Raw genomic sequence first — 15,738 nt, 5'->3', positions numbered from 1 at the left:
AAGTTTTATTGTTGGTCTTTATGTCCCCCCCCCCCCCAATATGTTGGTCTTTACATTTTTTTTGTAATATTTTCAGCTTGAAATCAAATCAATTACAACATTTCTTTTAAAATTACTTTTTAAGTACTACATCTGCTTCTGAAATCCCATTCCAGTTTTATGGTTTCAAAATAACATTATATTCTTTCTGAATATGTTATTCCACCTCTTAATGCTGAGTGAATGAAATTTCTTTAGTATGTAACATGTTCAAGAAGAACATTTTAGTACGCCTTAAATACATATTCAGTATCAGCCTGGAACAAATAAGCTATTAAATGGGATATACACTGATGAAGGCTGCTGGCATCTTAGCACAACTTCTTACCTCTGTTATTTTGGCATTCTCTCCTGTATCTGTCATCTTCACTGGAGTTGATCGCTGTGACACAGCTCCTTCATCTTCTTTATCAGTCCCAGAATCATCCTCAGAGCTGCTTGACACTGCTTCCTCACTAGGAGGTGGAGGAGCACTAGCAGCTGTTTTACGCTGCAGCACTGTTTCTTCTCTATTGCTTTTGTTCCTAAAGAAATTTCATGGTCTTATTATGCCAAAAAAAAAAAAAATCAAAGAATAGTACTTAGAGTTCACTGGGGTTGCCTTCATGGTGGAAGAATCCTCTTTTCTGCTGCTTTTTGGCCTAACACTTTGGCCTTTGACTTCTCCTAGATATTTCACTATCTCATACAGCCAATACAAGATTTAACACTCTTGCAGTTACATCTCTAATCCTAATAGTTCCAGTGAATTTAGAGTGGGGGGGAACTCTGCTTAGGAATGAGTGCCCTAGCAAGCCTTCGACCATGAGATTCAGAATGAATGCATGGGATTATGAGGGTCCAGGATTCAAGTCCCTGGCAAGCATCCTCTTTCTTGATTAGGAGCCATGGCTCAATGATACACTGCATGCTTTACCTTGAGAAGATCCCAGATTCAGTCCTGGCATTTCCAGTTACAGGATCTCAAGTAACTGCTTGCAGAGCACAGAAAAAACTCCAAGGAAACATTTTCTCTTTTGGAGTGAGTAAAACACTAATTTAACTTAAAATCTGTAGCATGAAGATTTCAATGCACAACAGTCCACAGCATTAGAAAATGACCAATACCTTTGTATACTGTTCTGAACTTCCGTGTCACTGGGGTTGGCAGAGGCCAGCACACCCCTGAAGTGCCTTACTCTTTTGGGCCTTGACAGGCCACAGTTCACAAATGAAACAAGGTTCAGGCCTCATACTCTTCCTTTCTCTCCACTTCTTTCCCCTCCAGCTAGCTAGACACAGAGAAAGCTGGAGGAGATCCATCCCAGCCAGAGTTCCTGGCTTTCATGAAGCAAGCCTATTGCTTATGCCCACCCCTCACCTGTCCCTGCTTCTTGTGGGATTACCTCCATCCACAGGAAATGAAGAGAGGATATGACTGTTGATCAGATGTGGCCTTCATTATAGTCAGACCTGCCTGGTCTGGTTCCTCTTTCCCTCCAGGTATTTTGCGTCATGTAGCTGAGTTGGCTTGATGCTGGGCCCTGCATTCCCTGGGCCCTCCCTGCTGCCTTTAGGTGGGATCACATCAGGCCTGGAGCCATGCTTGTCCATGTCCTCAACCATACTATGTTATCTACTCTTCTGGCTGTCTCTCAGAACTCCCCAGGGAGGGGAGAAATTCTAGTGACTGTGATTGAGGATGCTAAAATCATCCATTCAATGTCCTACATAAATATGCGGATTGGGAGCTGCCCCTGAACAACTGTATATAATACATATTTTTTAAAAAATATGTTTATTGTTTAAATGTGACTAATTTGTCCAATATGCTATACAGTGTATGTATGATAATACACTATTGAAGGGGTTAATGTTACAACATTTTGTTCAGTATCCAAATACCTTGTTTTTCTACAAAAATTGTGTTTCTATTTTCAATTTACATTTCCCCCCTCACAGATAGCAAAAATTAAAATACATAAACTAAGACAGGAAAGTACAGTAGCTTGCAGTTCTCTCTCTCTAGTATAAGGTATTCTCACTATTTTGGTAGAAAATTTCATACATAGACTGAATTGTACAATTTATATACTGTTATAAATTATTTGTTTTATATTGTTCAAAGCAGTAAAATAAGTTTAGGTTTGATAAGAATTTCAAATTTTCCACATTTTCTCCCCCCCCCCAAAGACTGATATTTCAAAATTCATATTTCCAGATATCTCATATTTACATCTCTATACCTATAATCACTTAACCATGATTCAGAAAATATATTTGTATGCAGATATACAGAGGCCATCGTTAAGCTGCATGAGAAAAAACTCCCAAATTCTGTTATGCTCATCAAGCTTCTGTCCACGTACAACTACACTATGTTTTCTTCCTGACCACTTGGCCTTTTTTTTTTTTACTTGGACATTAACTTCCGCATCTTGTACAAAATGCATTAGGGCCTAAGCATCCACGCAATAGTATAAGTGTCAGAGTCATCACCAATTCAACTTAAGAACCAAGTAAGACTTTCATATAGTTTTTAGAAGAACTGAGTCATTTCCTAATATATCAAGGCAAGCAAAATTAAATTAAATTAACAACTAGTGATGTAGGATCCACAAACCAAGCTTGTAGCATTTGTTAACTGTCCTGCTTTTGCTGTTTTTGATCCATATTTTCAATGTGATTCTGTATTTTTTGAAGGGGGGTGTACCTGATGTATTCTATTGCTCATAAAATATTATGCACAAAACAGTACTGCAGCATTTCTAGGACTGATGTCCTTATTGATCCTCTGAATATATTTAAGTAATTTCACCCAAAAACAAAACAATATCCTGTTCTAAGCAAATGGATTTTTAAAAACTTAAGTGAAGAAATACACTATTGTAGTTGTTCACTTGACTTCTTTAACCAAAGTTTTCTTTTTAAAAAATGATCTGAAAGAACCATTGGTTGCTTGTACATAATGAGAACAAGTTGTCCTACTGGTTAAAACATTTCACTATTCAAATACAAAAGGCAAATTACTTCATAAATAATACTACAAAGAATTCCAGAGACCCTGGCAAATCAATACAAGATTGGAGATGTATCAGCACGCTGTTGAACTATGTTACTTCAATTCTAGCTGTAATAAACCACCAACCTCAGTAAGCTATATAACAACTGTTCATGTAGCAAATAAAATAATTCATGCTGACCATACACAGCTGGATTCTCGCCTTACTTTGGATACATCTACATTCAATAAATAACCAATCTCTGGAGCAGTTTTGTGTTATTGTGGAAACTAGGGGAAATTTATGAACGTTTGTTCCTGTAAGTTGTACAGTAAACCCTGCTATGAAAGACCAGTATGGTTTTAAGGCATGCACAAGAATACTATCTCCCACTAGCAAAAGAAGATGGGCCAGGGACTTCAGATGGGGGAATCATGGTGGACTGAGGTCCCTGCAAATACAGAGACAGACCTGCATAGGAGTGTACAGTGTCCTGGGCTGCTCGATGGCTCTAAAATAACTGTGATTGCATGATTAAGATGACAGAATGGGAGAGGAAGAGACAGGGGCACAAGAAACATCTCATTGAAGGACATCTCCCTCACCTTTGGAGAGGTTCAAGGGAAAGAACACACTGAAATTAACGGGAATCTCTCTTATTCCATGGTTTTGGATATATAAACCTTAGGCGGAACACAGAGGTCCCTTAAAAATGTTGAGAGCCAGAAGAAAATGTGGTAGTTATGGCAGCAAAATTGGAGATTAATTTTAGATAAACCAATAGGAGAATCAATGTAAGCTATATTGGGCGATATTGCCTAGTACTAATATTACCTACTTTTGAAAACATGCTATTGGTTTTCATTTTTTTGATTGCAGGCTACCAATCTCCCTTCTTTTTTTCCAGGCCAAAAGTGCAACCTGATACCACACCCATCCAGCACTGAATTCTATTCAGATCAGCCTGACATTTTACACAGGATGTAGACAAGAGGCCTTACATTTAGTTTGATGGAGAGCTCTATAGAACTCTATAGAAACTCATTGTACATGTTTTATGGAGTTTTTTTTAATGATGCACTACAGATTTCCTAGTACAACAGGTGCGTCATCATTCATAATTAAATGAGGCTGTCAGTGCCTGAAATTATTGATTCTCTTACCCCAACACAGATTTTCCAGTTTCATCAGGTTTACGTACAGTAAATGGGCTAGGATCAATGCCAACATTCTTGGGCATAAAATCCCTGAAGAAAAAGGGAATGGGGGAAGAATCAATAAATAAAACACAAGTACTTTATGAAATATTTTCTTGTCAAGCTAGACCGAATAATTATTTCAGATGCAATTTACCCCTCCACACACACACGCAAAATATGAACAAGTCAAATCATACAAGATGATAAATTTTTCAAAAGTATCTTTGCAGCACTTGATTCAAGATTTAAATAAGTTCTGAGAGTTAAGACTTAAAAGGCATTAACATGATATTAAATATACTTGGCAAAGTGATCTCCCCCTCACTTTGAAGTTCAGAATTGCCATACTGGACTCTTCTCTAATCAAAAGCCCCCATGATATGTTGCCTGGTTCACCATCTCAAAAGAGTAATTTTTTACATTAACATTTGATTTACTTTCTTAGTATTTATTACATTTTTATTTCCTTCTTCCTTCCCTTCAGGAAGCCTGGAGAGGAGGAATATGCAGGGTGTTAGATTCACAGGTATGGTAAACTAGGAACCTGCATCAATTTAGCAGAGTGCACAAACAGGCTACATGCAGCAGAGCTTCTTTGTTCTGTATGGGCTAGCAAAGTTGCTGAGTTATACAGGGCCATATCTCAGTTTCAAAACTAATAAAGAGCTATTTAATTAACTCCATTCTTGATAGGATAGATGAGAGGAACAGAATCTATTCTAACTGGATGGATCAGATGGAGATTGCAACCATGGAGACAAAGTTGGAGAGCAAATGTGCTCCTTCTTTGTGAGTGGAGAAAAGTGTGAATGGAAGGAAGCAATTCCCTGAGAGTATCAGTCTACACATCAAAGGGACAGCAGCAGCAGAGTAAACAGGAAGGAAACTCATAGTTTGCCTGACTCTCTTGTAGCCCCCCTCTGGAGTCTGGTCCTTCTTTTCCAAAACAGTGTTCCGGCACCCTTTTTACCTTCACAACGATTTGGTGTGGTAAATTAGGCTAAGACAGTGAATCATTATTTGCAGCTTAGCAGGGATTTGAACTCTACCCAGTCAAAGTCTAGCATGCTTGCTACTTCACCTTTCAAATAAATCACCAACATCAGACTCACAGCCTTACAGCCAAGTCAGATGAATTGGTGACCCTCATGTTCATTCCTGAGGTAGAAATTCCTCCAAAGAGCTGGATTATACATTCTTGAGTTGCTCTTAGACCCACTGTATTGGAAAGTGTGCACATCTCATTGCCCCTGGACAACATAACTAAAAGCACATCACTAAGCATACTCTTTACAAAGCAGCACACTGCAGGAAAAAAACAGTACTTAGAAGTGACAGTAAATTCTTAGAACACATTTTCTCCTGAAGATTTTAAGGCTATAGCTGGAATCTATGTAAATCAAGAAACATATTTCAATAAAATTTTACTTTTGAAATAAATAGCTGTCAATGTGACAATTTGATTTAAAAAGCAGAAATACCGTATTGAATTTGTCATTGCCAAGCAAAAGGTGTCATCAAAACTGCTGAGTTCATAGGGTCGGAAAAATTCATTATGAATGTCAATTTCTTCATCAAATTTATGAAATTTTTTCACTGTTAGCTTCCTTCTGTTTTCAGCACATGTTACTACAAAAGACAAAACCTAGTAAGAGATTCTTTAGACAAAGGAGAGAGTAGAAGCTTTATTATTTGGAACTTATCAGGAATGGGAGTTGTTAGTTAATCAAATGTTATAGATATTCAGGCTTGTTGCTCTGCTTTACCACCTGCTTAGAACAGACCACCAAAATCTCACACCCTTGGGAATGCCATGTTAACAGCCCCACACCTGGCAGCCCCCTCCCCCCAGCAGTAAGCTGGCTGTCTGGAAGTGCTATGACATAACTGGCTCTTAGCAACTTGAGGCATGCTGAGGGGGAAAGAGGCTCTCAAAGATGATGTTAGCTGGTAGTGCTGACTGTTAGAAGTTGTCTGGTGGTGGTACAGAGCCAGCCTGAGGAGGAGGCACCTCAGGATGACAGTGCAGGCTGTCAGAAGACCAGCAACAGCCAGAGGCATCAAGCTGGTTAGATGGAGAGGCAGGAGCAGATGAAGAGACAGAGGGTGCGGTGGCTGGGAGGGTGGAGAAGCATGTCCTCTGGGTAATGCCAGTTAATCAGATTTTCCAGATACTCCATTCCTGGATTACAAAGCTTTTATTATACCTGTATGTCATTAAAATATGCATCTACGATGTTATGCATCATGAATCCCTTGAATATAGACTGCGATCACACACGCTAAACAATGCAGTTTCAATCCACTTTCAATGCACTTTCTAACTGGATTGTGTGAACTGGCAAAATCCAGTTTGAAAGTGCATTGAAACTGCATTACTTAGCCTGTGTGATTGCAGCTTAAATTTGTCTTTAAAAAATCTTCACCAGTAGTTAATAAATAAGGCAGGTAAAAGAATAATACACAGCACTCCTCTGTATCACCAGCGTGACACAAGAAGATCCACTAACTGCCCTACACAGGGCCACACTCATATGGCCACACTCATATGGCAACCTGCCTGACCACGCCCCCCCCCCCATCAACTTCCTGAAAACATTCCACCTCAGGTAAATGGCAAGCTGGAGGAGAGGTTTAAGCCTCTTCTTCCTATTATGCTGCTACAAACTGTATTCCTGTGTGTATGGGAAAGACAGAACTCCCAGAGCACATCTGTGACCCAACCTGAAGACATATCAGAAAATAATTATGTTACACCTAAGGGTTAACCCCATGGCGCAGAGTGTTAAAGCTGCAGTACTGCAGTCCTAAGCTCTGCTCACGACCTGAGTTCGATCCCAGGTGGAAGCTGGGTTTTCAGGTAGCCGGCTCGAGGTTGACTCAGTTTTTCATCCTTCTGAGATCGGTAAAATGAGTACCCAGCTTGCTGGGGGGAAAGTGTAGATGACTGGGGAAGGCAATGGCAAACCACCCCATAAAAAGTCTGCCGTGAAAATGTGACAGCAACGTCACCCCAGAGTCGGAAACGACTGGTGCTTGCACAGGGGACCTTCAGGTTGTGCTTGACCAAAGATGGCACAAATATAGCATTAGAAATAAATTCCATTTTTATTTGTATCAGATAAAAAGGCTGCATGTGGGCTCTACTGCCTTCAAGCACGAAGTACAATTGCCAGTTTTTCTTAACAAATATGTTTAAGCGAGAAGACAGTGCATCAGTACTGCCTACTTATAGTCATGAACAGAGGAGGAGTGCATGAAAATCAACTCTTTAAGCTAAAACTGCTGTCTACTGGGATCACTTGTACTAAGACATGAGAGAAAGACACAGAGACAATATCTATACTGTTAAGTCTTAACCACCATACCTATTTAGAAAGAAATGTGCCTCTTCAGGTTTCAGAGAATGACCTTTCCAACAGCTACATTTTCAAAATTTCTCCTTTCTTTGAAATGCACATCCAGCACATATGTTATAGTTCATATTATCTCATGACTGCTGTAACTTCATAGATTTTTCCTTTACTAATTTCATAGATGAGCATTATTACATATCCTAAATATAATCCATACATGGATTTTAAACGTACAGCAACTAATTTTTATAAAATAATTGCTATATGGATTAAGTATATGGATTAAGATTAAGCATTTTCCACCAGTCCCTAACCTTTTGACATGAAAATCTCTAGTTAACACTTTAGAAAACTATTATACACATCATTAGTATCTTCATCGACATACTGGTTTTATTCATCATACATATGCTTACTGGTATGTTATTTTACTATTTAAAAATTTGTGTAATTATGTTAGTGGTTTGGTGTAAAAATGAAAACAATATAACAAAAAACACTTACCTTCATCATAAGGCAGCGGCAAGTGTTTTAATACCCCTGGAGTCCACCAGTAAGTGTAGCTTTAGGTGTGGAACAAAGGCAAGCATATTGTTTTAATAACCTTTCCAATCTTATTATTTGCTTTCCACAATCTCTTATTTACACATAAATGAAGCATGTCATGGATATGATTAGAAATACAGGGGAATAGTTGCTAGCATTAAGCAGAGCTGGTCTAGTCTCTTAGTTATACACTGAGACATGCCAAACAGGGAGCCCAAAGACCCTGAACAGAACAGTCATACAAGAACAAAGGAATAACAGACTAATACAGCCTTTCGGAGATTAGAAATATTAATATCAGTATCACAGACTAATAGCAATATATGTAATGCAAGAAGCACCTGACAATGGCAAGAACAAGAAATGACGATATAGTTAAAAGATGGAGTGTACTGGTGGTGGTGGTGGTGGTGGGAATCCTACAGATACTAATTTATATCTATAACTATTGTGAATATTCTATGTTATGATAGAAAGTAGCAAGAATGAACTAACACAGCTTTTATATATTTCAAGATACTTGAGTATATAGGAGAGCTAGCTAGATGCATTGGCCTTCTTGAATGCACACCTGTATCTCAGTAAGCCTGACACCTGGAAAAAGCATTAAATATAGAGTGAAAGCAACACTCAAAGAAAGAAAGGAAGTATGAATGTCACAAAATTGCTTCAGAATACTGACTGAGATCCAAGAGTTGGGATCAATTCATGAATTGGGCAGTTCACCTGTTCTCAAAGCCCTATCTGTCACAGCTAGCAATGGATTGGTACTGAATTTGGATTATATTCCGTCTCTATTGTTTTACACACTAGGAAAATAACTACAGCACTTCAGGCATTTGTTTAATCGAAAAATAATCTGATTTGGTAACTAGGGTGTCAAAACAAAAATCAACCTTGGCTAGAAAAATCTCAGTTGTGTAATTGTGTCTTTCTAAAGTATCTTCTCATGTCAATAACGCAACAGTCTGCAGCAATATTGATCTCCATAGTACATATCTATGGTATCAGGCATTCACACAAATGGCTGCAGTTGTGATAGCAATACCTAACAACTGAAAGGCAATTTAAAGAGGTGAAAAGTTCAAAAATAACTGCTACAAATGTTTTGATGCCATATTGTGCTTTAAACAACTCAGTTTGAAATGTTACGAGAGGTAAGATTTAGCCTTTCTTCAAACTTTGCTTTTCTATTTAGAATTACATATAATTGCACCAAGAACACATTTATAAATAAATGAATGTTAGGAGGAAAACAAAGATATCCACAGGTATTTACTAATTGTAATCTGTTTACAACATAGAAATGTAGCTTTCAGCATATGTTAACATTAAAGGAACACCATGTTATTAAATACTGAGAACACAAAAGTAGCTTCTAACAAAGAGTGACATGGAACACTGGCTAGTGAAAGTGTGAAACAAAACAAATTTGTCTGGAATACATATTAGTATGATAGCTCAAGTGTTACAGAAGATGTTGGTAAGTGAATTTTGCATTTTTCCCTAATATTTTTTCTTAAAAGCCGTCAATCTGGCAGTGATTAGGAAATATGGAACAGAACACTTAACCACTCATTTTAAAACTGTGTTGCCAATCTAAAATGAGGCACAATTAGTTTTATGCAGAGGTATGAGGATCTAATAACACTTAGCTCTATATCAGGGGTGGCCAAACTGCAGTTCAGGAGCCACGTGTGACTCTTCCACATATTTTGTATGGCTCCTGAAGCCTCCACTGCCCTGTTGGCTGGCCTGAGGATTGCATTTAAAGTTAAAGTTGCTTTTTTCCAACTCTCCATCCCTCCCCCTCCCACCATCTATTTACTTTATTTCCATTTTTCCTTCTTTCCTTGCAGCTCTCAAACATCTGATGTTCATGTCTTGTGGCTCTCAGACATCTGATGTTTATTCTATGTGGCTCTTATATTAAGCAAGTTTGGCCACTGCTATTAAAGTGTCAAGGAGCTCCTGTTCCTGTCCTAAATCAGTGTCTGAACACTGGTAGGTTTATTTATTTGTTTGTTTGTTTATGTCGATTTATAGCCCTCCCTATCCCATAATGGGCTCAGGGCGGGTTCCAACACAATAAAACAATCAAGTCAACAATAAAACAGAATCAGACAGTTAAAAACAGATTAAAATTTAAACAAGTTAAGCCATTTAACTCAGAGTTGATTTAAAGTGGCATGGAATGGTGTGGACACATCAGTTAAATACAGCTTTAGTGTCAAGGATGTCAACTGTATTGGCTCGACTTACTTAACAGTGCAGGGAGGCCAATTTGATGGTATAATAAGGTAAGGACGTCTGCCTGCCTCAGCCATAGGCCTGGCAGAACAGCTTCATTTTACAGGCCCTCCAGAATAGCAACAGAACTGGCAGGGCCCGAATGTTTATAGGGAGCTGGTTCCACCAGGCTGGGGCCAGGGCCAAGAAAGCCCTGGCCCTGGTCGAGGCAAGCCGGATGTCCCTTGGGCCAGGGATGGTCAAAAGATGTTGACTTGCTAATCTTAATGACCTCCGGGGCTCAGATGGGGAGAGACGGTCTTGCAGGTATGTCAGTCCCAGGCCATGTAAGGCTTTAAACGTCAGTACTAAAACCTTGAAGCGGATCCGGCACTTGATTGGTAGCCAGTGCAAACTGTACAGCATCGGCCGACTGCTAGCCCGTACAGGCGATTCAGTCAACAATCGTGCTGCTGCATTCTGTAAGTTAACAGATTAAAGCTGAACCCAGCTAAGATAGTGTTCTTCTAAAGTCACGATAAAATATTACTGGAGAACACTAAGCCTGTTGAAAAGAAGGGGGGGGGGCAGGCCTTGCACCCTCAAAATGCCAGTCTTGGATATTCCCAAATATTTCTGGATATTGATATTGCCAAGAATCCCAAATGTCACCCCAATACACCAAATATACCTGAAAAATACCAATAAGATTGATCCTGAATACAGTCCCAAATCTTTTACAATATCCATACATTTAAAAAAGTTAACACTTGCAGAACTGTGAAATACCTTCGTCGTGCTCGGACAAGATTAACTGTATCCTTTTGATGCAAATAAAAATCAGTAGGTAGCTCCCAGAGATGAGGTTTCCCTTCTTCAGGCTGAAATACTCCCAGAAACAGATTAATTGAATCTTGCCTGTCAGCATCTAGGATATGAAAGACATAAAATGCAATGATTACAGGATACAAGGTATATTTTGCTAAACAAAAGGGTAAGAAGTGACATAGGAATGCCATTTTCAGTGGCTGTGATTATTTTTCGCACATGATACAACCTACATAGTACAGCTTGACAGAATGCTGCTTTAAAAGATCTCCATGTTGTCTGCTCTTTGATTTTGTCTCATTTTGAGACAGAGAGAGAGAGAGAGAGAGAACAATTACAGTTATGGGTATGAAGACTGCTTTGAAACTGCCAGGCAGGGCAACTGAACTCTACAGTGACATAATGTGAAAAGCAGCAGCTACTGATGCTAGCATCAAGGATGGTTGCCTGCCATCCCAAGCTGTTCAGAGATAGGGCATAGGATTGCATTATAAAGGTCTAAATTGTCTACTCAACTGCTACTCAAAAGGAAACATTTTGAAACAAAGAAAACATTAAATGGAAGGATAAAAGACTTTATCCATGTCAGTACTCCATCTTTTTCTCCGCAACTGTTCTCCCATAATCTCCACTGTGATTTCTAATTTAAATTAGGCATGCTCTATATTCACCTACTACATACTTTATTCTTTTTTTCCACATTCTCTTTTTTAAATTAAACTTTTAAAAACGATATACAACGAGTGCAGTCAAATATTAACAAAATTTTTGTTGTTCAGTTGCACGGTCGAATCCGACTCTTTGCGACCCCATGGACAAAGTCACGCCAGGCCCTCCTGTCTTCCACCATCCTCCGAAGTCTGCTCAAATTTGTGTCTGTTACATCAGTAACGCTGTCCAGCTGTCTCATTTTTTGCCGTCCCCTTCTTCTTTTGCCTTCTGTCTTTCCCAGCATCAGGATCTTCTCCAGGGAGTGCTCCATTCTCATTTGGTGGCTAAAGTATTTGAACTTCAGCTTCAGCATCTGACCTTCCAGTGAACACTCTGGGTTGATTTCCCTTAGGACTGACTGATTTGATCTTCTTGCAGTCCAAGGGACTCTCAAGATTTTTATCCAGCACCACATCTCAAAAGCATCTATTCTTCTGTGCTCGGCCTTCCTTATGGTCCAGCTCTCACAGCCATATACTACTACGGAAAATACCATCACTTTGACACTATGGACTTTTGTTGGCAGGGTGATGTCTTTACTTTTTATTATACTGCCCAGGTTCGCCACAGCTGTCCTCCCAAGGAGCAAATGTCTTTTAATTTCATGTCTACAGTCACCACCTGTAGTGATCTTGGATCCCAGAAATATGAAGTCTGTCACTACTTCCATGTCTTCCCCTTCTATGCCAAGGTGTGATGGGGCCAGATGCCATGATCTTCATTTTTTTGATGTTGAGTTTCAAGCCTACTTTTGTGCTCTCCTCTTTCACCCTCAACAAGAGGTTCTTTAGGTCCTCCTCACTTTCTGCCATTAGAGAAGAGTCAGCTGCATATCTGAGGTTGTTGATGTTTTTCCCGGCAATCTTAATTCCGGCTTCTGCTTCATCCAGGCCAGCATTCCGCATGATGTACTCTGCATATAAATTAAATAAGCAAGATGACAATATACATCCTTGTCGAACTCCTTTTCCTATTCTAAACCAATCAGTTGTTCAATATCCCGTTGCTTCTTGACCCTTATACAGGTTTCTCAGGAGACATTTGAGGTGGTCTGGTACTCCCATCTCTTTAAGGATTTGCCACAGTTTGTTGTGATCCACACAATCAAAGGCTTTAGTGTAGTCAATGAAACAGAAATAGATGTTTTTCTGATACTCTTGTGCTTTCTCCATAATCCAGCGAATGTTGGCAATTTGATCTCTAGTTCCTCTACCTTTTTGAAACCCAGTTTGAACTTCTCGTAGTTCCCGATCTACATACTGCTGAAGCCTGGCTTGTAGGATCTTTAGCATGACCTTGCTGGCATGTGAAATGAGTGCAATTGTGTGATAGTTTGAACATTCCTTGGCATTACCCTTCTTTGGGATTGGAATATAAACTGATCTTTTCCAATCCTGTGACCACTGCTGTGTTTTCCAAATTTGTTGACATAATGAGTGCATTACTTTAACAGCATCGTCTTTTAGGACTTTGAATAGCTCAACTGGGATACCATCATCTCCACTCACTTTGTTGTTAGTAATGATTTCTAAATCCCATTTGACTTCACACTCCAGAATGTCTGGCTCATGGTCATCGATTTCACTGTCATGGCTGTCCGGGACACTGAGATCCTTTTTGTATAATTCTTCCATGTATTCTTACCACCACTTCCTAACCTCTTCTGCTTCTGTGAGGTCCCTACCATTTCTGTCCTTTATCATGGCTATCTTTGTCCTTCCCATTCTGTTTTCTTCTATTGCTTTGCATTGTTCCTTCAGGAGGCCTCCTTATCTCTCCTTGCTGTTCTCTGGAAATCTGCATTTAGTTGGGTGAATCTTTCCTTTTCACCTTTGCCTTTCGCTTTCCTTCTTTCCTCAGCTATTTGTAAAGCCTCATTAGACAGCCACTTTGCTTTCTTGCATTTCTTTTTCTTTGGGATGGTGCTGATTGCTGCCTTCTGTACAATGTCACGAACCTCCATACTTCACTGCATACTGCATACTTGCGATGGGTAGACCAAGTCACATATTGAAAATAAACATCTAAGTATTTAAAATACTTGACTTGCTCTATCTCTTTACCATCAATAACCCATTTGTAAAGTCTCCACTTTTTTTTTAGAAAACTAAGATTTTGGACCTCATAATTGAGCTGGAGCTTATTACTAGTAAAATACAGAACACAATGGGACAACAGACGTCTTAAGCCCACTCTAGAGCAGGACAACAGCACCGTATCATCAGCATAAAGTAACAAGGGTGCATGTTATGCACCAAGTTTTGGACTATGGAAGTCAGAACCAGACAACTGAATAGCCAGGTCATTAAGGAAGAGACTGAATAAAAAGGGAGCCAAAATGCAACCCTGTTTGACACCCTTATTGGCAGCAATCTTTGATGTTAGGTTGCCTGCTAATGAGCATTTGATCTGGCAGGTGGTAAAAGTGTATAATCTCTTAATAACCATAAGGAGTCTTTTATCCATGTTTAGTTTATCTAGCTTAATCCAGAGGAGGTCCCTGTCAACTGAATCAAATGCGCCTTTTAAATCTAAAAAAGCAACAAATAATTTCTGGTTATTATGCACAGTGTGCTTGTTGACTAGATGGGATAGGGTAATGCAGTGGTCTAAAGTGGTCTTCCCTTTGCAGAAGCTCAACTGTTCAGGGCCTCGCCATCCAAACCCTTCACCATTCTGGATATTAAAATCATCTCCTGGAATGTGGCCGGCTGGCAGAACAAGGCTAAGGATGCTGAGTTTATAAGATATCTTAAGGGGTTTGATGTTATACTACTATAAGAAACCTGGACTCCACACCAGATCCAACTTGAAGGGTACAAGTCCTATTCCCTCCCAGCCTTCAGGAGTAATACAAGGGGTCGTTTTCAAGCAGGATTGATTCATAGATCTTACATTTCACGTTCCGATGCAGTATTGTTCTTTGCAGCATTGGACTGTTCTTTCACCATCAAACACATCCACAGCTGAGCGTCCTTTCGGCTTTGGCCCAGCCGCTTCACTCTTTCTGTGGTTACTCCAATGCTCTTCCTCAGTAGCATATTGGGCATCTTCTGACCTGAGGGGCTCATCTTCCAGTGCCATATCTTTTAGCCTTTTGTTTCTGTTCATGGGGTTTTCTTGGCAAGGATACTGGAGTGGTTTGCCATTTCCTTCTCCAGTGGATCACAATTAGTCTGGGTTCTCAGCTGTGGCCTGTACATCTTGGGTGGCCCTGCATGGCATAGCCCACAGCCTCATTGAACTGCACAAGCCCCCTCGCCACGACAAGGCAGCAATCCATGAGAGGATACTTAACCCTTTAAATCTGCCCTCTCCCCAGACAAAAACCTATAATAACACGTCAATACCATTATCCAGGAGAAGTTCAAGAGGTAGATACAACAAGAAGACAATATGATCAAAATAAAAAGCTGCATAATATACTCCCTACACAGAGAAGATAAACTGAGAGCTCAAAAGAGCTCAGCTTACAGAATGCATGGAATGCACAGGGTGAACTAACTTCCCAGAAAAGGAAGGTGAAGGGGAAAGGGAAAACAAACAACCCCTTCCCCCCCAAAAAACCCCCTCATATACACAATAAAGCCAAAATGCAATAGTGAAGGAGTGTCTCTGCTATTAGAAAAATATCAGATTATGATTTATTCATCCTTTATTAAAAACTAAAATAGTGCAAGGTAAAACAATGAAAGCATTAGCTGTTTCTCCCTTTTCAATTCAGCCACTGACGCTACAATTAAGGAAATACTATATAGGTTTGGTTTGGGTTTTTTTAATGGATATTGTATGTACGTGTGTTATTGCACATTTTTTGCATGTTGTTTGGGGAAAGACATATGACCATTA

The 15,738-nt window shown here is 39.5% G+C and overlaps 1 protein-coding gene across 2 annotated transcripts in view; it reads right to left on the bottom strand.

The window, feature by feature from the left end:
- Positions 1 to 15,738, bottom strand: part of FIG4 (FIG4 phosphoinositide 5-phosphatase) — a 125,292-nt gene that overhangs the window by 23,327 nt on the left and 86,227 nt on the right. For both annotated transcript variants that reach the window (XM_060238012.1, XM_060238020.1), the window contains 5 exons: positions 11,140 to 11,278; positions 8,080 to 8,138; positions 5,701 to 5,848; positions 4,184 to 4,267; positions 368 to 563 (listed from right to left, as the gene is read on the bottom strand). In XM_060238012.1, the coding sequence (XP_060093995.1) occupies positions 368 to 563; positions 4,184 to 4,267; positions 5,701 to 5,848; positions 8,080 to 8,138; positions 11,140 to 11,278 (626 nt within the window). The remainder of the gene's footprint in view (positions 1 to 367; positions 564 to 4,183; positions 4,268 to 5,700; positions 5,849 to 8,079; positions 8,139 to 11,139; positions 11,279 to 15,738) is intronic.

Source organism: Heteronotia binoei, chromosome 1 (assembly GCF_032191835.1).
Source record: "Heteronotia binoei isolate CCM8104 ecotype False Entrance Well chromosome 1, APGP_CSIRO_Hbin_v1, whole genome shotgun sequence".
NCBI classification, from domain to species: Eukaryota; Metazoa; Chordata; class Lepidosauria; order Squamata; family Gekkonidae; genus Heteronotia; species Heteronotia binoei.
The sequence above is the reverse complement of the archived record's forward strand: the minus strand, read 5'-3'. Positions and strand labels throughout refer to the sequence as shown.